The 27,124-nt window shown below is 41.5% G+C and overlaps 1 protein-coding gene across 5 annotated transcripts in view; it reads right to left on the reverse strand.

The window, feature by feature from the left end:
- LOC126253456 (chromodomain-helicase-DNA-binding protein Mi-2 homolog) overlaps positions 1–27,124 on the reverse strand; it is a 360,408-nt gene that overhangs the window by 107,151 nt on the left and 226,133 nt on the right. For all 5 annotated transcript variants that reach the window (XR_007545964.1, XR_007545962.1, XR_007545963.1 and 2 more), the window contains exon 8: positions 11,121–11,387. Coding sequence is in view for 1 of the 5 variants with exons in the window: in XM_049954805.1 (XP_049810762.1) it covers positions 11,121–11,387 (267 nt within the window). In the remaining 4 variants the exon portion in view is untranslated. The remainder of the gene's footprint in view (positions 1–11,120; positions 11,388–27,124) is intronic.

Consider the following 27,124-nt stretch of genomic DNA (forward strand, 5'->3'; position numbering starts at 1 on the left):
ACCTATGGAACTGGCCCACTGCAGAAATCCACTCTTGTTTGGCCAGCTACTCACACTCATGATCACAAGTTACTGACATTGTGTTGATGAACAGAGACCATGGTGATCAAGCCATGCAACATATAACTTGGGCGAATCCTCTCGAGATCTGAACAAACCACTCCTCACGCCCACTGTTGTCGTCGTCGGCAGCTGCTCAGCTAGTGGCAAGCAGCTCATCCGTTGCATCAGAAACGAGACTTTCTAGTCCCCCCCCCCCCCCCCCCCCCGCCTTCTTCCTGGATTTCTCAGATATGTTTGAAATTCCCTACTTCCAGAAAATGTGGCAATCCTGTCCCCATCCCCAATTTTTAATAAATCTGTTGTCAATTATCCCCAAAATACCTTCAGCTTCCCCAACACCATTTCATCTTAAAAACATTCAGTATTACTTCACATCACTGTTTGTTTCTTGTCAAATAATTTGTTTCATCTTGGCTATTTCAGTTTTAATGTGTTCTGTACTTCTGAATTACGTAGTACATCATCTGCGTGTAAGTTATCTGTGAAATGAATAATTTTTTAACATGTGCTGTAGCTTTAACTCAATTTCTGCTGATTTTTGAGAAGTACATCAAGGTACATATAACACGAAATGTGATCAAGAAGTTAACAGGAAATTTTGAATTTCATGGGCTTTATACATTCGATTTTCAAAATTTCTTTTATCTTGTTGGTAAACATGTTTCTGATGTATGTATGTATTTTCAGCTGTTTTGAGTATTTACTGTTGACAGTCAAAAAGGTTAGAGATGTTTTTGAGGTCCCAGCAAATTTTTTCCTTTTGAAAAAGATAGATCAAACAATTTGCATTAAGTTTTGTTTGAAAAATGGAATAAAGGGCAGCATCACAATCTAAATGTTGACAGTTTTTTTTTTGTGAATTTACTATGAGCAAGACTAGTGTAAAAATTTCAAAGAGGGTCGAGAAGATGTTGAAGACATGACATCCCGGACACCTTAGCACATCAATTACTGAGGACAGTGTGGAAGAAGAAAAGTAAATGGTTCTGGAAAATCGCTGGAACACTAACAGAGAGCTCATTTATGAGGTCGGCATATCCTTTGGCTCATGCCAACAATTTGTTCGAGTGTTTTAAGTTAGACAACATGTGAAGGTTCTCCTCACTGTTTTCTTTTATTACAATGGGATACCTGTATCAACAAGTTCGTGCCTTATGGTCGTACGGTCAATAAGGAATACTACATGGAAGTCATACACAGTTTGCAAAAAGCAGTCTAAAGAAATGACCAGAACTGTGGCAAAACCACTCATACCAACTGCATCATGATAATGCTCCCTCTCACACCTCAATGCTTGTTCGTGAGTTTTTGTTCACAAACACAACTGCTATCTTCCCTCAACCACTGTATTCGCCAGACATAACCCCTGTGACTTCTTTCTATTCCCAAGGCTGGATAGAACGACACTGAAGAGCTGAAGAAACTGATACACCTGTCCAATATCGCGTAGGACCCCTGCGAACATGCAGAAGTGCCACAGCATGACGTGGCATGGACTCAACTAATGTCTGACATAGTGCGGGAGGGAACTGACACCACGAATCCGTAAGAGTACGAGGGGATGTAGATCTCTCCTGAACAGCATGTTGCAAGGCATCCTAGTGTGATGGATCTGGGAGATGTGTTATTTTCTACCGGATTTGTCGATACCAAATATGATGAGGGAGGTTGTAAATGATTTTTGTCAGTACATTTTTTGTGAATTGTAATTTACCTTATTTTATGCTAATTTGTTTATACATCCGAGAGTGACAGCATATTGATTAATATGAGTGGATGTGACGAAGAATATCAAAGAGACTGGTTACAAGTGGAAGATTGTGTGTTGCGTGAAATGTCTTTGACGCTGGAGTCGTCTTTGACCGTAGTCAGTTGGCAGTGAACTCTCGGTGTGTGACGGTGGAACGATGTACAGGTCCCCGTTATAATAATTTGCAGGAGACCAGCAAAAGTGAGTTATTCTACGACTTTTTTATATAAACATCAAGAAGGAAGTACATTTGGAAAAATTGTATTTGAAGCACCAAAAGTGAGGAAAACGCATTGAACCAGGAGATTTCCGCAGCCGACAAAACAGCATTATGGAATCATACTTTCACTAGACGACTGAAGCCAACACAAAAAGGTCAAGTATCATCTTATAAACATTTCACGGAAAAGTGAGTACTGTCACAAAATACGCTAAATTCAAGTATATAAAAATAGTTAGCATATTTCACCAGGTATGCTCAATAATGTTCATGTCTGGGGAATTTGGTGGCCAGCGGAAGTGTTTAAACTCAGAAGTGTGTTCCTGGAGCCACTCTGTAGCAATTCTGGATGTGTGGGGTGTCGCATTGTCCTGCTGGAAGGTCCCATATCTCTCCAACTGCACGTGCCCAACATTGTAGTGTGTCCACCAGCTTGAACAGTCTCGTGCTGACACGCAGGGTCCATGAATTCATGAGCCTGTCTCCATAGCCGTACATGTCCATCCGCGTGACAGAATTTAGAACGAGACTTATCCAAGAAGGCGACATGTTTCCTGTCATCAGCAGTCCAAAGTCTGTGTTGACAGGTCCAGGCAAGGTGTAAAGCTTTGTGTCATGTAGTCATCCAGGTACATGAGTGGGCCTGCGGCTCCGAAAGCCCATATTGATGTTGTTTCTTTGAATGGTTCGCACGCTGACACTTGATGGCCCAGCATTGAAATCTGCAGCAAGTTGCAGAAGGGTGACACTTCTGTCATGTTGAACGATTCCTTTCAGTCGTCATTTGTCCCATTCTTGCAGGATCTTTATCTGGCTGCAGCGATGTGTGTGATTTGATGTTTTACCAAATTCCTGACAGTCGTGTACACTCGTGAAATGGTCGTACAGGAAAAATTCCCAATTCACTGCTATTTTGGCGATGTGTACCATCACTTGCACGCCGACAAACCACCACTTTCAAACTCACTCAAATCTTGATAGGCTGCCATTTTAGCAGCAGTAACCAACCTAATAACTGTACCGGACACTTGTCTTGTATAGGCGTTGCCGACCGTAGCATAGTATTCTGCCTGTTTATAGATCTCTGTATTTGAATACATTTGCCCATACCAGTTCCTTTGGTGCTTCAGTGTATACCACCACTGATGTGATAAAAACAGCATCACTAAAGAGCTGAACACCAAAACAAAAAAATGAGTTCCAGAAGTGTTTCCAAGATTGGAAAAAGTGTTGGCACAAGTGTATTACGCATAATCCTTATCGGTTCAGGCAGGTTCTTTTTTTTTTTAATAATTCATGGAAACAAAATTTTTTCAAAAACGACAATCCAGAAATGTTAGATTTTTTTCTGTTGATTAGTACCATGTAGTACTATATTGTAAAGGAGAGATTCCACTTTTAAGTTGGACAGGTGTTATTTTAAAAAAAATCATTTTTTTAACTTGTGTGTCTTCACTGAAGTTGTTTCTTACTAATTTCTTTGTTACAATGTTTATTTCTATTGCCTTCATTGCAGTTATTTCTTTTCACTTTGTTGTAGTTTCTTGTCAGTTTCTTTGTCGTGGTTGTTCATTGCATGTACACTACTTGCCATTAAAATTGCAACACCAAGAAGAAATGCAGATGATAAAAGGGTATTCATTAGACAAATATATTATACTAGAACTGACATGTGATTACATTTACACGCAATTTGGGTGCATAGATCCTGAGAAATCAGTACCCAGAACAACCACCTCTGGTCGTAATAACGACCTTGATACGCCTGGGCATTGCGTCAAACAGAGCTTGGATGGTGTGCACAAGTACAGCTGCCCATACAGCTTCAACACGATACCACAGTTCATCGGCCACCATTGACCAGACGTTTTCAATTGGTGAGAGATCTGGAGAATGTACTGGCCAGGGCAGCGGTCGAACATGTTCTGTATCCAGAAAGGCCCGTACAGGTCCTGCAACATGCGGTCGTGCATTATCCTGCTGAAATGTAGGGTTTTGCAGGGATCGAATGAAGGGTAGAGCCACGGGTCATAACACATCTGAAGTGTAATGTCCACTGTTCAAAGTGCTGTCAGTGCGAACAAGAGATGACCGAGACGTGTAACCAATGGCACCCCATACCATCATGCCGGGTGATACGCCAGTATGGCGATGACAAATACACGCTTCCAATATGCGTTCACTGCGATGACGCCAGAAATGGATGTGACCATCATGATGCAATAAACCAAACCTGGATTCATCTGAGAAAAAAAAATAACGTTTTGCCACTCGTGCACCCAGGTTCGCCGTTGAGTACACCATCGCAGGCACTCCTGTCTGTGATGCAGCATCAAGGGTAACCGCTGCCATGGTCTCCGAGCTGATAGTCCTTGCTGCTGCAAATGTCTTAGAACTGTTCATGCAGATGGTTGTTGTCTTGCAAACGTCCCCATCTGTTGACTCAGGGATAAAGACGTGGCTGCACGATCTGTTACAGCCATCCGGATAAGATACCTGTCATAGCGACTGCTAGTGATACGAGGCCGTTGGGATCCAGCACGGCGTACCATATTACCATCCTGAACCCACCGATTCCATATTATGCTAACAGTCATTGGATCTCGACCAACGCGAGCAACAATGTCGCGATACGATAAACCGCAATCGCGATAGGCTACAATCCGACCTTTATCAAAGTCGGAAACGTGATGGAACGCATTTCTCCTCCTTACACGAGGCATCACAACAACGTTGCACCAGGCAACGCCGGTCAACTGCTGTTTGTGTATGAGAAATCGGTTGGAAACTTTCCTCGTGTCAGCACATTGTAGTTGTCGCTACTGGAGCCAACCTTGTGTGAATGCTCTGAAATGCTTATCACATTTGCATATCACATCATCTTCTTCCTGTCGGTTAAATTTTGTGTCTGTAACACGTCATCTTCGTGGTGTAGCAATTTTAATGGCCAGTAGCGTATCTGTATTTTGGTTGTTCAGTGGTAATTTGTTCACTGAAGAGGCTTCTAAGAAATCTAAGACCATCCAGCGAGTTCTGTGTTTTCATGAGGAATATGCCGGTTAACACAGTTGCAGTGTGTTTTGTGAAAAGGACTGTTTGAAATATCTTCTGACTGAGCCACAGGAGAGCGAAGTGTGCTGACTATTTGCATATCCATAAAAGAGTGATATGTAAGACAAACAAAAAAACAAACTCTGTTGAGGTTGAGGAATGATCCTCCGAATGACTGTATCTGAACAAGATGAAGCCTCCCATGGTGCAGATGATTCAGAATTTGCATCAATAGAGGAAGAATTAAATATACCCTTTATCAGTCAACTACAGAGACAAGTGTTAGTCCTGTCATAAGCTCTATGCATCAAGAAAGAGCATAGAAATTACTAAAGCTATGGATGAATACACTATAGCAAAATTAACCACACTCACTCTTCAAAGTACAAATTCCATCTTCAGAAGAAAATGAACCAAAGGACTCTTGCACCTCCTGCCAGGAGTTTTTCAAATACTGTGCATCCTACAGTGAAAAGGTGCAACTTTCAACTATTGTTCTAGTGACATTTTCAAAGAAAACAATTCTGAACCACATTCCATCTGTATCAAATGATAGACAAATCAAGAAATGTGATGTCTGTAAAAGGAGTCTTTAGAAAACCAGATCCCAATTACGGTCATTCTGTAGAAGCAGCCTAAGTTCAAATAGTGCACTCATTTTATCTAGGAGGTAAATGGGACTGCTCTTGTCAGAGTGCCAAAATAAACAGATAATAAAAAGTTTTCTAACTGATTAATGGAAAATCTCATAAAGATGTGAAACAAATACTAACAAAGAGATAGAGGGGCTGGCCAGTACTTACCTCAGCTCAGTACAGCCGATAGATACACAAAAAACAGAACCAAAAATTTACGTTCCTAGCTTTCGGAACAAATGTTCCTTCATCAGGGAGGAGAAAGGGGAAAGAAAGGGAAGAAGGGAAAGTAGATTCAGTTACTCACAACCCAGGTTATGAAGCAACAGGGAAAGGAAAACCTTAGGTTTTCCTTTCCCTGTTGCTTCATAATCTGGGTTGTGAGTAACTGAATCTAGGTTTTCCTTTCCCTGTTGCTTCATAATCTGGGTTGTGAGTAACTGAATCTAGGTTTTCCTTTCCCTGTTGCTTCATAACCTGGGTTGTGAGTAACTGAATCTGCTTTCCCTTCTTCCCTTTCTTTCCCCTCTCTCCTGCCTGATGAAGGAACATTTGTTCCGAAAGCTAGGAACGTAAATTTTTGGTTCTGTTTTTTGTGTATCTATCGGCTGTACTGAGCTGAGGTAAGTACTGGCCAGCCCCTCTATCTCTTTGTTAAAAAAAAGTTTTCCATCGCCCTCGTTCCCAGAACTCCTGAAGATAGACGTTGACTGGATATTGTATCACAGACACAGTCCCTTTGACTGTTCAGAAATGTCACTAAACCTGCCCAAAGATGTAAGTAACCCTGCATGAGCAGCGCCTATTAGACGGAGGGGGTCCGGCAGCCAATCAGTTCCAGTCATTCCACCAGGAAGGAGGTACACGGCTCGTGTTGTCTGTAGTTCAACCACACCTAGACAGTCAATACCGCAGTTCAAATGTGTCCACATTGTTACTTTGTGCTAGGAAGAACTCTCAACAAGGGAAGTGTCCAGGCATCTCTGAGTGAACCAAAGCGATGTTGTTTGGACATGGAGGAGATACAGAGAGTTAGGAACTGTCGATGACATGCCTCGCTCAGGCCGCCTGAGGGCTACTACTGCAGTGGATGACTGCCATCTATGGATTGTGTCTCAGAGGAACCCTGACAGCAATGCCACCATGCTGAATAATGGTTTTCGTGCAGCCACAGGGCATAGTGTTACGGCTCAAACTGTGCGCAATAGGCTGCATGATGCACAACTTCCTCCCGCCATCCATGCCGAGGTCCATTTTTGCAACCACAACAGCATGCAGCCCAGTACAGATGGGCCCAACAACATGCCGAATGGACCACTCAGGATTGGTATAATGTTTTACGTGTTTAGAGGCAAACCGGTCCGCCTGAATGCCTTTGACACACTGTCCAGCGAGTGCAGCTAGGTGGAGGTTCTCTGCTGTTTTAGGGTGGCATTATGTGGGGGACAACATAAATCGCTGCTAGTCTTGTTCCTCCTGCCACTAATTCCGACTATATCTAACTTTAACCTATCCATTTAAATTTTCTAACCTACCTGCCCGATTATGGGTTCTGACATTCCACACTCCAATCCATAGAACGCCAGTTTTCGTTCTCCTGATAACAATGTCCTCCTGAGTAGTCCCCACTCGGAGATCCGAATGGGGGACTACTTTACCTCCGGAATATTTTACCCAAGAGGACGCCATCATCATTTAACCATACAGTAAAGCCGCATGCCCTTGGGAAAAAATTATGGTTGTAGTTTCCCCTTGCTTTCAGCCATTCGCAGTACCAGCACAGCAAGGCCGTTTTGGTTAGTGTTACAAGGCCAGATCAGTCAATCATCCAGACTGTTACCCCTGCAACTACCGAAAAGACTGCTGCTCCTCTTCAGGAACCACACGTTTGTCTGGCCTCTCAACAGATACCCCTCCGTTGTGGTTGCACCTACGGTATGGCTATCTGTATCTCTGAGGCACGCAAGCCTCCCCACCAACGGCAAAGTACATGGGTCATGGGGGGGATTTACCCCCCCCCCCCCTCTAGCCTGCCTGAAGTGATATGGACTGTGCGACTATAACTGTGGGAGATTCCTAAGAAAGTGACAAAGTTGACATTGATGAATGAATAAAGATTCTTTAAGACAAACAAAAATTCCATTACTTGTTGATCACACCTTGCATAGAGGGTTAATTCAAACTACTACTATAAGATTTTGGAGGTTTTTTTCTTTTTTTGTACGTTGGGGTTAAGGGCGCTCAACTACTGAGGTCATTAGCGCCCAGTCACAATTGTTAGAGCACAGAGAATCTAGTAAAACTCAAGTGGGGGGGGGGGGGGGGGGCACCAGAAAGTTCTGACAAAGATGCAGATAAAATAAGTGAAAGAGTTAGACGTCTTTGGACAGGCCAGTCAAAGTAATGAAACAAAGAACACGAGCAGCTGCTCGAGCGTCATCAGCTAAAATATCCTGTAAAGTAGATGGCAGAGACAGGACAACACGAGATTGACTAAAACGGGGACACGACAATAAAACATGGCGCACTGTTAATGGATGACCACAAGGGCACTGCGGGGCTGGGTCACCGGAGAGCAGGTAGCGGTGGCTAAACCGGCAATGCTCAATCCGCAACATGGTCAGATGGACCTCTTCTCGCCGAAATGGTCGGGAGGAGGTTGTCCAAGCAGTTGGGAACGGTTTTATTGCCCGGAGCTTGTTTCCTTGAAGTGATGACCGAGTATTCCACCACAACGACACAAGCCTCTTACAAACAACCCCACTAACGTCAGATGACAGGACACAATGGGAGGCTGGCCGAGGCAGGAGGACTGCAGCCTTGGCTGCGGCATCAGCAGCCTCATTCCCAGGCACTCCTACATGACCGGGAACCCACAGAAAGCTGACAAGAGAGCCATCTGCAGCAAAAGAATGGAGGGACTGCTGGATCCGTTGCACCAAGGGATGGACCGGATATGGAGCTCCAAGGCTCTGAAGAGCACTGAGTGAATCAGAGCAGAGTACATACGAAGAATGGCGGTGGCGGCGGGCATACTGAACGGCCTGATGTAGAGCAAAAAGCACGGCCGTAAAGCTGGAACATTGGTCGAGGATTTTGGAGGTTGTCTGGGAATACTTTGAGAATTTTGGTATGAAGGACCCATGGCTTGTTACGAATTACGATTAATTTTGTTTGTTGCCCCCATTTACCTTTGTCACAACAATGAAAAAACCTTTATAATAATAACGAACTATCAAAATGAACAACATAATACACTTAGTACTGCAAGAACTCTCAGATGCTGTCATGCTTCATGCTGCTGACAATAATTTGAGAGCTTCTCCCCACAGCATCGTCATGTTGCTCTTCAACTGCTTTCAGCAATGACAAACACGAGGGGGGTAGGAGTGGTGTACTGCCAACTCTTCATCAATAAATCTATCCATATCATTGTGGATCACTGTTAATGTATAATGAACACTGCAAAAAATTCAAGACAGAACTGAGCAGTACTGAATGCGAGGTTGAGGAGTATAATGGGCATTACTATTGTCGACATCAAGTACCACGAGTGAATGGAACAAGTTTGTACCCAAACAAGACACCCAGCACATACTGCAGACATTTGGACTACTGTGTACACATTTTCAGTCCAATGACTACAGGCACTTAGAATATATCACTGAACAATCTCCAAAATTCTGTCAGCTCGTAGAAATTGAATGATAATAACGAGTTTCAAATTCCCTGTCTGACACCTTTGAATATTTTTGCCTGCACTTCATTCTGTGCGTTCTAACTGTAGTAACACGGTTCACGTTTTCCGTCGCACTTCAGAGTAGACCGAGAACTGTGTCATAGGCATGCCCGATGTGAACTGACTAGGCACGGCCCGTGCTGCCTGAGTTGTTGTTGTTATTATTGTTCCGCTGGCAGAGGTCGTGGCCGAATTCTTGCGTGCCCTCTGGTGGATGGGACTCTATTTGCGGCAACTACCGTCCGTGATGCGCCGTGCCGATGTGCGCCTCCCGCGATCTTTCTGGTGGCTACTGCACTAACAATACGATTTTCATACAGGTCTCAAATAATGTCGCTGAAACATTTTGAACAGTGACGACACTGGTGCATGCACTGTTTATACAACTGCATTTTCTTTAGCACCATGTGCAAATTTTTACATCAAGAAAGAAGTAAAAATTGAATATATGGTGCATATACACATTTAACCTGCCTTACAACTTTTTATGACTAATAAACAATAGTTATGATAAAACAATACGACCACAGACAAATGATTTGTGCTTTGACAAACATGTAGTGGTTGAACATTCTCACTGCTCACTTCTCTATACGACTACAGTACTGATGCTTAGACACTTTTACAAAGTACGTCGATCACTGTAATTTTTAAACTAGGCCCTCATGTTGCAGTAACATTTCGAACAGTGAGAACACCAGTAGATACACTGTTTACATTACTGCATTCCTTTAGCACCATGTGCAAACTTTTACTCTATTAAAGCAATAAAAATTGAATATAAGGTGCAGCAATGAATTTTTACTGTTCTAACAGTTCATGATATGGTTTCTTTATTAAATGTTACTCAAGTACTACGAGATATTCGTAATTTTATTACTGAAACAAACGTGTGAGAATGCAATTTCTATGAAGTCCATTAGAGGGCTACGCTCAATGCATTCTGAGTAAGGGAAAATAACACTACCATGAAATATTTTTTTAGGTTTGATGCTTCAGGGAACTGTTACACTGATCGATGAGCATTGTGGAGTCATGTACCATTTTTAAACATATATGTAATAGCATAAAAACCAAAGATATTAAGAAAACTACAAAATATAAGTCTGCTAGAACTAATAGTTTAATCTTTCTGCATAACATCTGAAGGGATTTTGCCAACTGCCAAAACTAGTGACGCATTTTTTGATCATGTTCGGGTGGAGGAAGGGGGGGTGATCACGCCTGCCTGTCAGGAAAGAAAACTGTATAAACAGATTTAAGTACAACAAAGTACCACTGGAGACAACAATGGCTACAGTACTGTCAGCTAGGTAACGTTGGCTGCAACCAAAAACGAATAGCTACAATTTAGGACTAGAAAACTGAATGGTCATTTCACAATGAACAAGCACCAATATTGATACCATAGCAAAATGAAACATAAGTTTTTATCTTTTACAAAATATTCAAGCAATGATAATTTTATCATTTTATAATCATTAGTGCTTATTAATCATAGACGACCTTACATTGTAAAACACATACAAAACCCGCAAGTTCATAATTTATCAAAAGAATGTTTGAGTGACCACAAAGTATGCATTTCAAATTTAGGTATACAAGACATTTCAGGATCACTGCCACACACTACTATCTGCAAATAGCAAATATGGAACTTACTTCATAACCATCTTCGCCCTCACCACTGGGGAACTTCGATGTTGTTTTAGTCTTCTTCTTTTTCTTGCTTTTATTACCAATTTTCGTTTTCGCTTTCCGCCGAGGAGCTGCTGCTTGACTGCTATTAGCATCACCACTGCCAGATTCTGCTTCTTCATCTGCACCATCTTCTGGTGTTTTTGAATCTTCCTCTGCTTCCTGTAGCATTTGTTCAAACTCGGCATCTGAGTCACGATCTGAACCTCCACTGCCTTCACCCTCCTCCTCCTGCAGATAGCGAACAATGGGGGTTACCATAAACACACACTTAAATAAACCATTAAATTAACTTGATATCTAAAATGTTCTGTACCTTATGCAAGTCTGCAGGCTATTGCACTCACTGGCACAAAAGTAATCTGGGCCAACTAAGGCACATCATATCCCTCTTAAAACTCCCCTGCTGAGGTCTTCTGAAGAAGTCATGCTAAAATCAGGTACTGAGGCATTCTCTTCCGTCTTTATGGAACTTACTGCTATGAATATCACTATCACAGCACAATGACTGGTTATTAATTTTAATAACCTAAGTAAAATACTCAATAACCAGAAGCAAAACGAATGCCGGCTTGACAATATGTGCCAAATGTAAGCATGGTACACAGACGATCTAATTCAGCACAATGTCGATTTGTAATGGAGAAGCCCATAGCACTCACAGCAAAGTGAAGTTTCTGCCCTCATAGAGGATGAAATAGTTCAGTCACGGCACTTCACCACACTGTTACACTTTTCAATTCTTTGCGCAAGTAACATTCATATATAGAAAACCATTAAACCTGCATGGAAACATGAGAAAGGTGAAAGTCCTCTGTCTGGTAAGGGGACGTTGTTGAATACAATGAATTGTTCTTTTTAAAGCTAGTGCACATTTCGCAATAACATTACTTATTTAATTTGGCGCAATTAGAGCCACCAAGTGCTCTTTTATGTCTAGTCAGACACATTCTACATACACTGACTGAGAAAAGTCGCAACACTACGAAGTAGTTGTGCGCCTCACATGAAAGCTGGTAGGCATGTTTCTACACTCCTGGAAATTGAAATAAGAACACCGTGAATTCATTGTCCCAGGAAGGGGGAAACTTTATTGACACATTCCTGGGGTCAGATACATCACATGATCACACTGACAGAACCACAGGCACATAGACACAGGCAACAGAGCATGCACAATGTCGGCACTAGTACAGTGTATATCCACTTTTCGCAGCAATGCAGGCTGCTATTCTCCCATGGAGACGATCGTAGAGATGCTGGATGTAGTCCTGTGGAACGGCTTGCCATGCCATTTCCACCTGGCGCCTCAGTTGGACCAGCGTTCGTGCTGGACGTGCAGACCGCATGAGACGACGCTTCATCCAGTCCCAAACATGCTCAATGGGGGACAGATCCGGAGATCTTGCTGGCCAGGGTAGTTGACTTACACCTTCTAGAGCACGTTGGGTGGCACGGGATACATGCGGACGTGCATTGTCCTGTTGGAACAGCAAGTTCCCTTGCCGGTCTAGGAATGGTAGAACAATGGGTTCGATGACGGTTTGGATGTACCGTGCACTATTCAGTGTCCCCTCGACGATCACCAGTGGTGTACGGCCAGTGTAGGAGATCGCTCCCCACACCATGATGCCGGGTGTTGGCCCTGTGTGCCTCGGTCGTATGCAGTCCTGATTGTGGCGCTCACCTGCACGGCGCCAAACACGCATACGACCATCATTGGCACCAAGGCAGAAGCGACAGTCCCTCCATTCACGTCTGTCGCGACACCACTGGAGGCGGGCTGCACGATGTTGGGGCGTGAGTGGAAGACGGCCTAACGGTGTGCGGGACCGTAGCCCAGCTTCATGGAGACGGTTGCGAATGGTCCTCGCCGATACCCCAGGAGCAACAGTGTCCCTAATTTGCTGGGAAGTGGCGGTGCGGTCCCCTACGGCACTGCGTAGGATCCTACGGTCTTGGCGTGCATCCGTGCGTCGCTGCGGTCCGGTCCCAGGTCGATGGGCACGTGCACCTTCCGCCGACCACTGGCGACAACATCGATGTACTGTGGAGACCTCATGCCCCACGTGTTGAGCAATTCGGCGGTACGTCCACCCGGCCTCCCGCATGCCCACTATATGCCCTCGCTCAAAGTCCGTCAACTGCACATACGGTTCACGTCCACGCTGTCGCGGCATGCTACCAGTGTTAAAGACTGCGATGGAGCTCCGTATGCCACGGCAAACTGGCTGACACTGATGGCGGCGGTGCACAAATGCTGCGCAGCTAGCGCCATTCGACGGCCAACACCGCGGTTCCTGGTGTGTCCGCTGTGCCGTGCGTGTGATCATTGCTTGTACAGCCCTCTCGCAGTGTCCGGAGCAAGTATGGTGGGTCTGACACACCGGTGTCAATGTGTTCTTTTTTCCATTTCCAGGAGTGTATATCTGAAAGATAATGTATTCAAATTTCGCACCAGTTGCATACATGTGATGCAAGTAGTGCTGCAATGGTCATGAATGTTAATTACCTTTGAGATTGGACATGCGGAGTTCATGTTAGTCAAGAATGCCTTTAAAGTGATGAAGACTCTGTTATCAACACCGCAGAGTTTGAATGGGGTTGTGTACTAGGGCTATGAGAAGATGAATGGGGTTGTGTACTAGGGCTATGAGAAGATGGTTGCTGTTCCTGCGATACTGCAAGAAAATGTTATAGGAATGTAGCCACTGTACACGATTGCTGGTATTTGTGGTCACAAGAATATATGGTTGCAAGAACACCAGGCTCTGGACAGCGACATGGCACTACCGAGAGTACAGACCAGGGTGTTTGGCATATGGCTCTGGCGCATTGTATTGCATTGCATTTTCAGCAGCAATTTGAACAGGAGTCGGCAATACAGTGACACAATAAACTGTTGCAAATTGGTTACTTCCTGGACAGCTCCGAGCCAGGTACAGTCCAGCGTGCATTCCACCTATCGCAAAGCACTGCCACTTGCGACTTCAATGGCGTCCATTAAGAGCTCAATGGAGGGCAATATTCCTGGAAGACCAGGAGTATTGCATCATATGCTGAGAGCTCTGGAGCCAAGATTTGACATCTCTCTCTCACTTTGTCCATCTTTCCCATTGCTATTAAATCTATGAAAGTGACTGTGCATTGTGAGGGTTTTAATGGAAAATTGCTCGTGGCGTTTGTTGTCCCATCTGAACAGTCTCCTTACATTTATTGAGGAAGGACCCTCTCATCTCCCTCTCACCCCCCCCCCCCCCCACACCACCAATCAACAAGTTATGAGGGTGGTTTGAGAAGTTCTCAGAATCACCATGAGAGGTCAGCTTTAGCGCAACAAGTTGTTCATGTGATATTCCTTGGAATGTTGCCTGTAAATACATGCCGCATCAGCGCTCTTGGAAGAGAGCTGTGGCAGTGACATGGTTCTGTTGTTCCTGTGTAGGGATTTGCAAAGATAGGGGGAAAAAAATACAAAAAAATTAAAAAATAAATAAAAAATTTCCACAATACACTGGGGGACTCTGCTCCTTCATATTCAACTGCTGCCAAGTGGACAACCTTGCAAAAGTGCACTAAATTTGAAGAATGAGACTTAAAATTTATATCTAAGGCAGTTTCAGTTACGAAACTGACGCAAAATGCATTCTTTGAATGCTGACCGAATGACTGGAATATAATGAAATGGGTAAAACATTTTTGTTCAACTGAGACTGAAGCAAAACTATTTTATGTCGAAAGTATTTTATATGAGTGTACAAACAGGCAGTAGTTGCTTTTCTTTGTGTAAATATAAATGAAGGCTATCCAGATGGAAGTTATCATTTTAAACAGATTTAACTAAACATCAGCAATCAGTGTTTTGTAACTCATCTAGAGGATGATTCATTCATTCAAGAAAATTTTGATTGTTGTGCGGAGCTCAAAAAATCGCATCGGATCTTTTCCAGTGCTAAGCCAGTGTACTGCTGAATAATATGGTAAGTCATTTTCTTCAAACTGTCCAATACACTAGCAGGACTGATGATGCTTGAGAACATGTGATCTTACATAATTAACAGTTGACATTACTGGCTTTGAAACTTTTGACATATCCAAGCATTTTCCGCACAAAGACTGTTGATAAATGATGCAAGGTACGATTAATGGTTTTGATCCATCATTATTTTCTACCACCTTTAACACGAGAGCAAAGACTACTTTACTCCCCCCCCCCCACACACACACACACGTTTTTGCCACCATCAGCTGTGATACACATTAAGTTTTTCCACTATAAATTGTTTTTCTGAACAGCATTTTCTACTCTTTCACAACTTTCTTGTCCCAGGGCCACGCCATGAAAGATGCGAACGTCACGAAGCTCTTCATACACTTCATAATTTTTGTTTACCCGTTGAATAAAAATTAACATCTGTGCCATAACTTGAAACATTGTTGATTCATCCACCCCTAAAGAGAACCACTCTAAATGCTGAGCTTTTTCAGACACTTTAGTTAATATACTTTTAGCAATATCATTTACTCTTCGAGTCACAGTGTTTGCTGACAAATTGACTTTTTTAAATAAATTAGCTCTTTCTGGACATTTATTCAACTGCTACAATCATGCAATCCCTTATTAATTCACTACCAGTAAATGGTTTCCATCTTTATCTATTGAGTGAGTCAAGGGGAAACCAACATGATTTCCTGCTTCTTGGTCAGCATTTACTTTCGTAAACAAAATTTTCTGAGATTTTCAAAGACTCATATTTCTAACCATTTGATTCCAGTGAATTTGAAATAAATCTGAGAAGGTTTAGTCTCATAACATTTTATTCTCATAATGACATTTAATATTGTTCTTCGAGAACTGATACTGTTTCACTGTGAATTATCTGCAATCACGAAATATTAATGTCCCCATTGCTTTTTAAAATTTCTGCGAACACTATCTTCCACTTCTTTTCCATATTTACACAAGTCTACACAAGGGACGTAACTGTTAATCGAACTGGTGCCAATCAGTAGTATCAGGCGCAAGGGTTCCGAGTAAAGAACTGCGCTGGATTTATCTTTAAGGCAATCTTAATTAAATTAAATACTCACTGTTAAGCACACTACATCATAACTAAGAAACTGCAGTCAGAAAACACAATAGTCAAACTGTAATATGCTTTTCAGATTGCACAAGTTGCTGCTCTCCACAAGATGATACAGTACTATTGCACTTGTCTACTCTCTGGAAGATGTTACTACTTTACAGTTATCATTGTTGGAAGTAGTCTTAACAAAAGTGCAGCACACACAATGGCTATCACCACAGCAATGGAAGGACCTGGTCACTTGCCCGTAAGCGCCAAAAGAAATTACGAAATTGAGTCCACCCCCCCTCCCCCCTTTCCCTTGCCATAGGTACCTCAATCATCGTCTAGTCCTCAAATGAAAATTTGCATGTAATCTAACACTGCAGTATGTTGGTGTGATGCAATATAGTCTGACCAACTTTTCTTGGGCCATGCCAGCAGTGATCGCTAGGCACTAAGAGGTAACCACTACCAGTGCCACAAGGTAAGGAATGTTGGGACGGGAAGATATCCGACAGTGCTGATATCACAAAAGCTCGTGCTATGTTCTGACCATTTGTTGTAATGTTAATGATGCATGGAAGTAACAAGGTTTCTGAAAGCACATTACAATGACCTTCCCAAGTTATTTATTTGTAGAAATGTGTATGAAGTGAAATTATGGCCACAGCTCTATGTCAAACAATAAACAATTCACTGTGTAATGACCACTGTAGTTCTGCTCAGTGTCATCTTATAAATGCTGGCAGCAGTGGTAACCATCATGAAAACTCTTATTTGTACTGAGAAGTTCTGAGCTGTACAAAAGGTATGAAGCTTCAAGAAAGCTTAGACTGCAGCTAGATCTTGGTCCTTGGAACTTAGTGGGAGAGCCCTTAGGCTAAAATGTCTAGAGACTTCTGGTTTACATTGTTATTCCAAATGGATGTCTAGCAGCTGAATTTGTCATTTGTATATGGCAGTGTACTGTTTGGTTCACAATGCTTTCCTAGTTGTCTCCAAAAAGGCAGCACTCTTCTTGCATTCTAGTCAGTGTAACTATGAACCATAATTTGCAGGCAGCTATCAACAGCTGATATTGTTGACTGTTTGCCAATCATTACAGCGGCTACTCAAATGCGACGGAAAAAGTAAATGAAAATAAAATTCCTTGAAAATTCCAGGTTGATTATGCCATAAACAGCTCCTGATAAAGAAATGAGATGGAGGGAGGGAGGGAAAGGGAAGGGGAATGACCTCACATTACAGAAAAACACCTTTTCTTTCCTCACATCTGAGACAGATATACTAGCCAATGAGCAATAGTTTAACCACCATTTTAAACATCAATAATGTTTATGGAATAATACATATAATTAACACACTCTGAAATATTAAATATTTTAAAATTTTTGATTTATAAAGCTCAGAAAAATGAAATTGCAATGCCAGGTTAAAAACCTGATTCCCTGAGATTTTTAAGAAATTCCCAGTTATTTCCCGGATTTTTCCATGCAAAATTATTTCCCAGAAAAATCATCACCCTGGCTATTATTATGAGGCAGACCATCAACAGTTTTTATCTCATGATAGCAGTCAGATGTTCGTGGCTGTGGTGTATGCAAATTGGGCATGCAATTTCCCACACTGAAAACCCCTCATGCCAGTAGATGACTATGCATTGCTGTAAGCTTGAAACAACTATCCAAGGCATGATGATGGATTGAACAATGTACACAAGCCACGTTGTCCTATGAAAGACTGGAAACAAAGCAGTCTATTGGACTTCATTAAGAATGTGCGTACAAAGTTATTTCTTGTGGTGAAAATAGTACTGAGAAAGATTTCAGATTAAAAAATACTTATGCAAACCATAAGGGTGGCATGGAACTTTCACCAGCAGTTAACTGGAAAAAAATTCAATGATATTAACGACCACTAGAAATAGGACACCTCACTCTTTTCAATAATGGTAGAATATGTCAATGTATATGACAAAAAAGTCAAGTCCAGTTGGGAGAAATATGTAGATACAGACAGTGAAGTGCTGCCGGGGCCCACACAGGGACGAAGTGGAGGAAGGGTAGGGTAGCTATGTGCAGTTGGGAGGTTAGACAGAGGGTGGGGGGAGGTGGATATGGGGGAGGGGGTAGCGAATTTGGTTGGTTGGTTTGGGGTATAAAGGGACCAAATTACAGGGTCATCTGTCCCTTTTTCCTCAAGTAAGCAAATCTCTAGGTAGAGCAATTAAAAACAAAGGAGTTGGGGGAACTAAAGGCAGTAAAACTAGTGGGGAACCAAACCAAAAGAGAAAATGAAAGACGCGGACCAAAAGGGGAAACGTACACTAAAAGGAAAGGTAGAGGAAGGTATTAAAATCATATAGCAGATGGCTTGGGTTGGCTGAACACAGGTGGTGGTGGTGGTGGTGGTGGTGGTGGTGGTGGTTAGTGTTTAACGTCCCGTCGACAACGAGGTCATTAGAGACTAAGCGCAAGCTCAGGTTAGGGAAGGATTGGGAAGGAAATTGGCCGTGCCCTTTCAAAGGAACCATCCCGGCATTTGCCTGAAACGATTTAGGGAAATCACGGAAATCCTAAATCAGGATGGCTGGAGACGGGATTGAACAGTCGTCCTCCCGAATGCGAGTCCAGTGTGCTAACCACTGCGCCACCTCGCTCGGTGCTGAACACAGGGATTAAAAAGGATGAGCCAGCCACTCCGCAACATACTAAAACTGCCAGCCCTAAAGACAAGGCGAAAAGAACACACAGAGAAAAGGCAAACAACAAGGCATACAAAATGCAAAGCAAGAGCGATGAAGAGGTAAAAGGGTGAGAGGGTGGAGGCCTGAGAGGGGAGGCCAGATGCCCAAGCTTAGATGGTGTGACAACACAACACCCCCCCCCCCCCCCCCCAGAAATAAAACATAAAACTAAATCGGCCGTTGAGGCATTGTCGCCCAACACTGTAGGTAGCGTGCTGGAAAGTTTAAAAGTCTGCCACAGAGCAACTAAAATTGGGCAGTCCAACAAGAGGTGGACGACAGTTATACGGGAGCCACAGCAACACCGAGAGGGGACCTCGCGACAGAGTTGGTGACCATGTGTCAGCCAAGTATGGTCGCTGCCAAGCTGGCAAAGGACAGCAGAGTACGAGGTCTGTCTAAGAAGTATCCAACCTTTCATTTTTATGTGCAAAATAGAGACGGTAGCGTGGCGCCACTGTACACCATAAAGGAAGAGACCTTTATGCGCATGCGTGAATTTTGTCCCCGTTGTCCTGACTGTTGGTCGCTGAGTGAGGTGCTAAACAACGTGTTTGAGTACCGTTTCTCTCAAGATGACTGAACGTGTTGAGCAAATATATCACATCAAATTTTGTCAAAAGCTTGGCGATTCTCAAAGCGAAACAATTTGTAAGATTCAGTAGGCATTTGGAGATGTGATGGGTGTAACACAAATTAAGGAGTGGTTCAACAGCTTCAAATACGACCACACATCAGTGGAGAGTGACCAGCATTCTGGCAGGACCCAAACTGCGGAGTGCAGCTGTTCCGTCAATTTTACATCTCGTGGGCTCATATCAGGACTGAATGGTGGTTGGGGAAGTATTCCCCATCCATACCTGTGTAACTTTTCTCTCACTGGCAGGGTAATATGCGGTCTTGCATTATATTGCAAAATGAGGACACCAGCTGCAAGCATAACAGGCCTTCTATGATGAATTTTCATGTGCAAAACATTTTGCAGGAACAGCTTGTTACAGACATCCCCTCTGGCACAATTCATAGCTACGACTCCATTCATGTCATATGCAAAGATCATAATCAGTTTCGCTTTTGATTGTTAACAGCGGAATTCTTTCACACATGGAGATTCGGAACTTTTCGATGTGACGACCAGTTCTGGCTCAAAATCTTTTATACAGATTTGATCAAGTGCAACAATTCTTTTCAGAAACTATTCTCTTTCTATTTGATATATTCAAGCAGTTCTTCTGCGATTCTTTTGTGACCTGCTTTCTGCTCTTCACTTGGATTATGCGGAACCTATCTGGCAGCTACTTTTCTCATCTTTAACTTTTCAGTTATGATTCTGTGAACTGAAGTGACAGACATTCTGGACTCATATGCAATTTCCTCAAATGTCTTTCATCGATCCTCTCCACTACTACATGTAATGTGACTTGACTGTTTCGGCTTCCATTTTAAAACTGAATTACTCATGACACAGCCACACCAATCAGCAAACACACACACGACTGTCACCCCTGAAGTCTCATTCAGAACTGACAGGAATTTCAATTTGTTCACACCACCATGAATGTAGAACATGTGGAGTGTGTAGGACTTTTGAAATGACTCTCATATTACGACTCATTACGAATTCAGACTGTAAGCTCCTCATACGAATAGGTATACAATATCTTAAACAACATACTCCATAAAAATAGTGTATACAATGGGAGCCATGTTTTTAGTGCTTATTCGAAAGATATTTGATGAAGGACATTTTGAAATTAATGAATTTACTCTGACTATAAGATGACCACCTCCTTTATAAGAGGCTGCTAGAGGAAGTTTTATGTCTAACATATTCTAACTAATTAAAATTGCAAACTGTTTCACTGACATAAAATAACTGCCTCAAAAGTTAACACAGTTCCTATTCGAAACATACCATTTCTTGATTGTCAATGTTTTGATAAAACAAGGAGAAGTAAAATAAACAAGAAGAAATGACCTACATTAACTTTTTTCTTCAATTCCTTTTCTTGCTTACTATCTACACCAGCTGACTGTGCTATCTTTACTACTACTACTACTACTACTACTACTACTACTACAACAACAATAATAATAATAATAATAATAATAATAATAACAATAATAATGATGATGATGATGATGACGACGACTGGTATTATCATCTTCGTTTGTAAGCCTACTGGTATTTCTTTTCTTCTGACACTCTTCCACTTTTTACGTCACCGTCTAAGCTACCCACAGCATTAGATATGCAGCACTTTTTGAATCTATTCATAACAGATTCATTTGCGATTCTGCCCCAGCATGGATTTGAGTGTTTCCTGAGCTTCCCCCTTTGAGTGAGACATTGTTTCCCTGAAGGAACCACTCACTACAGCTGTCACAGGTGAGCTGTAAAATGTTTATTCGTAACAACATTCATTACCTGAACTTGAGAGTTCATGCTACCATGAATAATTATCAGATCTGTGTTGTTGTGTGCTAACAGATTCTAATCTTCCGGGATGACGTGTTCCGTGAAAGAATCCAGCACCACATTTTCCTTCTGCTAAGCAAGAAACCTGGGATTCTGTTCCAAACAATATTCAAATTCTGTTCTGAACAACCTCCAACCAACATAGCATCAGGTCATTTGCCATCCATCCACTGTCCTGGTATGCTGTGAGAAGTCACTGAACTAGCACTGGTTTGTGTCATGATGTAAGCCCCACCATCTTCATCTTCCTCACCCATCAGCCAGTACTTTCTTTGAATTCCATGACATGCGCATTTGGAAAATAATCCTTTACCTCCAGTGTCTTCATTCTGACAGTTTCAGTAATTGAGAAAACTTCATTGCATTTCTCTATCACATACTAAATAACCCACTGCTCCAATTTGTGAAACATTTCCTGCTGTGGTCCCCCGAAAGTTTGGCATGTAGGACTGGCGGTCTTTAATTTACTCTTTATCTGGCACTACCCACAAACATTGGCTTCTGCGACACCAAATGTTCTTCCTGCTGCACAGCTGTTTATCGCCGCATCTTCATGATTCACCATTTACTTGAAATTAGTGTCCTATTGTCTGCGTATCAACAGGAAACAGCGAACTCTTAGACCCACAATGTCTCAACAGTCACAGCTGTAATTGGCACCCATTACTGACTGTTACAATTTACAGTCCTTACAGCACTGACAATATAAGCTAACTGAATGACAACATACTTTGTGCTCTTGGCTCCCTGTGGCTGAACAGGTAGAAGTCTTACCACCTCTAATTACCAACACATCCAACCTTGAAAATCATCAGTGCTGCAGAACAGTAGCAGCATTAGAGAAATTGTTGAAACTCATGTTTCCTTTGTTCTGTATTAGTATTAGTCTTTCTTCAGGGCTAAAGTGTAGATTGGGGCCAGTGCCAGTCACAGTGGTGTGCGTCTAATTGGTCATGAGTTGCTAACACAGCAGTTGTGTGTAACGGATGGGAGGATAGTTTCACCTAGCTAATGATAGACAAGAAAAGGGGTAATTTATTTCTAGCAGCTTCAACTAAGTGTGTTGCAATTTCCGAAGATCGTGGTTACAATGGGATCTAAGAACACAGTTCTATTTTCCATATATATAGCAAACTTCTTGTTTCCATACATAATGAAAAATTACCTCGGCAGCAATAGTTTAATCTGCATACGTGAGACATCCCTGTATTTTTCCAAATGACTAACCCGGGGAAAAAACCTGATCTTCTAGTCAGCTAAGTAACCTCATCTTATAGTCAGCTAAATACGGTATGTACTGAAAAAGTTGAGCATAAACTGAAGACGTGGCGGTATGTGGTGTCACATTTATAGAATAACAAGAAAAAAGTAAACTGATGAACGAGAAAGTGATGATAAATGCTATTTAATGTCAGGGACTAACACACAGCCTAGAATAAAATTCCAATTATGTTCCTCTAAATCATTTTAAATTGACAGTTTACTCTTGCTACTCTTGTTCAGCTGCATTTTGGAAAAAATTGTACAAGAATGGCACAAAGATTTAGAACTTCGGATCCTGCTAAAACATACGATGATTGCAACTAAGAAGAATGGTACGGAAATAGACTGCTTAGGTTTTGCAGATGATATAATGACTTTTTCAATAGCAACAGATCAAATTAATGTACTGAAGAAGTAGCAGAACAAACTAACTTCCAATCAAACAAGATATACAGAGCAGCTTTAAATATCTGGGCAAATAGAGTACAATCAATGGGCAGGATAAAGATGCCTTTAAAGCATGAGACAGAAAAATGGAAACAGTTTTCTAAACCTCGTGAAACATTTATGGAAAAGTACATTTTCCTAAATAACACAATCCATCATTACAGCTCTCGCACAAACAGTTCATTTCTATGCATCATGCTGTCTTATACTCCTTGAGAGATGTTTACCAGTATAACTGAAATGAAAAGATAGAAAGATCTTATTCAATGCAATGAGTCCAATTTATACAAACAAGACCCATACAAAAATTTTAAACAAGACATGTAACAAAAAAAATCCACGATGGAATGCAACAATATTATGAAAAGGATAGTTGCTACTCACCATATAGCCGAGACGCTGAGTCGCATACAGACTGTTGGAAAATGAGCTTTCGGGCAACAAGGCCTTTGTCAAAAATAGATAACATATACACACTCATGCAAACATGACCGCAGTCTCTGGTGTGTGTGTGTGTGTGTGTGTGTGTGTGTGTTCAACAAAGGCCTTATTGGCGGAAAGCTCACTTTCTGTCATCTTTTGTTGTATCTATCTGCGAGTCTGCATCTCCACTATACGGTGAGTACCACCTATCCTTTTCATAATAATAAAACAAGAAATATATTATGAAATAGAAAAAAATAAAGAACACACAAATGCATTAATTATTCCAAGAGGACAAAATGCAGCTTCAACAGCTTTTCACTTGAAACCACAAACAAGAATGTCTTGCTGCGTGAACGTAAAAACATATTTTCAGGAAATTGGTAGTTATATAACCAGAACACAAGCAAAACCGAGACCTCTGCAAAACAGCTGTGTGGCATAGAGGACTTTCAGAGACAAGAAACAAACAATGGTGGCAAATGGTCAGGTGATCAACTTGCTTGTCACAGTGCAATAATGAAAACATCTGGCTCCAACAAAAAAGAGTGAACTGAGAACAACTGTCATAATATGCAAACTTACTGTGGACCTCAGATGACTGACTAGCAAGATAAAAAAAGAAATAGAAACATAAAAATGTTTATCAGTTGTGAAACCCATTATGCATGCAACAAAAATGCGATGCAGGGCTTTTTAGGTACCCTCACTAAACATTACTGGCTCATTTTCATAGTAAATTGAAGCAGAATCACCCCACATTAGTTCATAAAAAACTCCTCTTAGTATATGAAAATGTACTTTATCACATATAGGGCACTGCAAAGGCAGAGATGTATGGGCCAGCCGGAAGAAACTCCCTACCTAGCCACCCAACTTTCCACATTTGGTCATCTTTTGATTTTCTAACTGGAAGAAGAAGCAGCTTTCCTGGAGGGAGGAAGGGAGGGAGCAAGAGAATGAAGGAAGGAAGGAAGGAAGGAAGGAAGGAAGGAAGGAAGGAAGGGCTTTGATGCCCCAAAAATGGCAAGGTCATTAGACTCAAGTTTGTATAGAGGATGTACAGAGGAGGAAATCAAGTGAGTCCTTTCTAAGGAGCCGTTACGGCATTTGCCTTACATGGTTTAGGGAATCACTGCACATCCAAATCTGGATGGCCCAATGAGGATTTGAACAATTGTCCTGAACCAAAGTCCACAGTTGTACCACTGTGCCCTCTTGCTCAGTAGTTGGGTGTGAAGAATGTTTCTTCAAAGAAAGAGCTATAATTAAAAATAATATTGTTCAGAGATGAAAAAGAATTTATTATCTGGAGGAATAGAAATATTCCAGTCGTCAGTACCAAATGCGTTCCACCCAATAGAAAATAGTAGAAAAATAAATTTACATTTTTGCAAAACCAAGTAGAGCAAAACCCCTATTTTACGTTTTTGTGGGGGTCCAGGCTTAAGAACCGCAAGACAGAGGAAAATGCAGAATTGAGAACAATGTTAAAACTCCAAAATATGAGCAAAAAGGTGTAATAGTCATATATATTATTAAAAAAAAATCATAAATCTACTAATATATTCTATAAAATCAGTATAAGTAAAGGAAATTAAATGTAAAATACAATGTTTATACAGTAGTTTGTGGTAATGAATTTCATCAGTTCTTTAAAAAAAAGATCACAGATGAGTAACAGCAAGTAAAAATCTTCATAAAATTGATACTGTTATGTGGGTACAAGGCAATCAAGCTATTTTCTCAAACATGCTACGATCCCAAATTATACTTGGAAACACGCAACTTTGTGACATCTTTCCTTTGTGTTAACCATAAAAAAAGCAATAATTGATTAATATGATGAATTTAACTGAAAACTGAAGTACGATGAAAGGCTTCAGAATCTAACGTACGTACATACATACGCGTGTGTGTGTGTGTGTGTGTGTGTGTGTGTGTGTGTGTGTGTGTGTGTGTGTGTGTGTGTGGTAGCCAATGGCAGTTTATTTGGGTAGAGTAGATTTCAGGCTGTGTACACGCTAAGCTTGAAACAGGTTTCTGGATACTTTATGTGGACACCATTTCGAAACATGGAAACATCTATCCATAGTGATGTCCATAGAGATCAAAGGAAACAATATTTCAGGCCAGCTACCATATGTCAATGCTGCACGGCACAAATGTGTGTTTAAATGTTACAGTGTGTTGTCTGTTGTATAGAGTAGTTAGATGTTTTGTTTTCTCTTGCCGTATTAAGTTTTTCCGAGGGGGCGGGGCAGGGGTGTGAATGCAGTGGATGAGGCAGCAGACTGTTGAGTTGTTGTTGTTGTTCCAGGCTGACAGCTGCTTGTGGAATATATGGAGCAAGCACCACAGGAACAGCAATAAAACAAGTGGCTCTGCAGAAAACTGTTACTACATTTGGGAGAATACTGAGGAAGACTGCATAGAAAAGAAAGTATGGTTGTTTGTCGTAGCTTGCTTCGAAACGTGAAATAAATACTCAGGGCTCTGGAATGACTCTCCCATTGACAAAAAACTTAAGACTAACTTTTTTTTTAAGAAACAGTGATACCATATTTGCCAGAAATTCAAAATTGTTAGGTGATATCCAAGTGAAATTATAGAAACTAAAGCTGTCTTCCATACTCAGTTCCTAAAAAATAGGAAGTTTTTCCCACCAACTGTTCTCTAGTATGTTTTTGCTCACCAAAGATGACGACTGTATGCAAACCAAAAATCAATTCATACAACTAATCTGATTTTATCAACCATTACAACTACTATTCAAACTCTCCATCAAAATAATATTGCAATTTTAAAATTAATTAATTTTTTTTGATAAATGCAACCTTATTCTGTAAAACTACGAAACACAGAGACGCTTGTGGTCTTCAGGTAGCAATTCATGATGAAAAAAAGAATGAACGACGACAACGATGTCTCATTTTGTTTGCCTGAACCTTCGAGTATTAATAATGCAGCAGCACATATTACAGTTTCCTTGTCTCTAGATATGACGTGGCAGACAACATGAAAAGAATACAACAAATCGCATTGCAAATTATGCGATACACTGAGAAATGTTTGTTGCTAGTGTGGACAGCAACAGAGACAAGAAACAAGGTCGTAAACAGATGCAAAACATTGTAGGAAATAATGTTTCCCACTGAAACGTTTTCAGTGGCAGTGTGGACACAGCTTCACACTACTTTTTCCAGTGGTAATGTCACTAGCGGGCTTTTGACTATCGACTTTCGACAGCACTTGTGAACAACCCCTGTGTGCATCTCTATTATTCATTTCCCTCTTCGTGTGTGGTGTATGTACGCAGTATGCCATTTCAAAGCAATAGTGCATTGAAAGTACCATATCACAAATACATCACACTTACTAAATGTCGATTAATAAAGCATCAACAATGCAGTGCCTCAAGAGATTTTATGGTAACTAATGCACAAGACAAGATTCAGAGTAATCTGTAGCCTAATGGATAATGTTATGGTTAGCTGAGTTAGAGGTTTATAACTTTGTGCATGCCAATATTTCTTTTTTT

The sequence above is a fragment of the Schistocerca nitens genome, chromosome 4, assembly GCF_023898315.1.
Source record: "Schistocerca nitens isolate TAMUIC-IGC-003100 chromosome 4, iqSchNite1.1, whole genome shotgun sequence".
In the NCBI taxonomy this organism is placed as follows: domain Eukaryota; kingdom Metazoa; phylum Arthropoda; class Insecta; order Orthoptera; family Acrididae; genus Schistocerca; species Schistocerca nitens.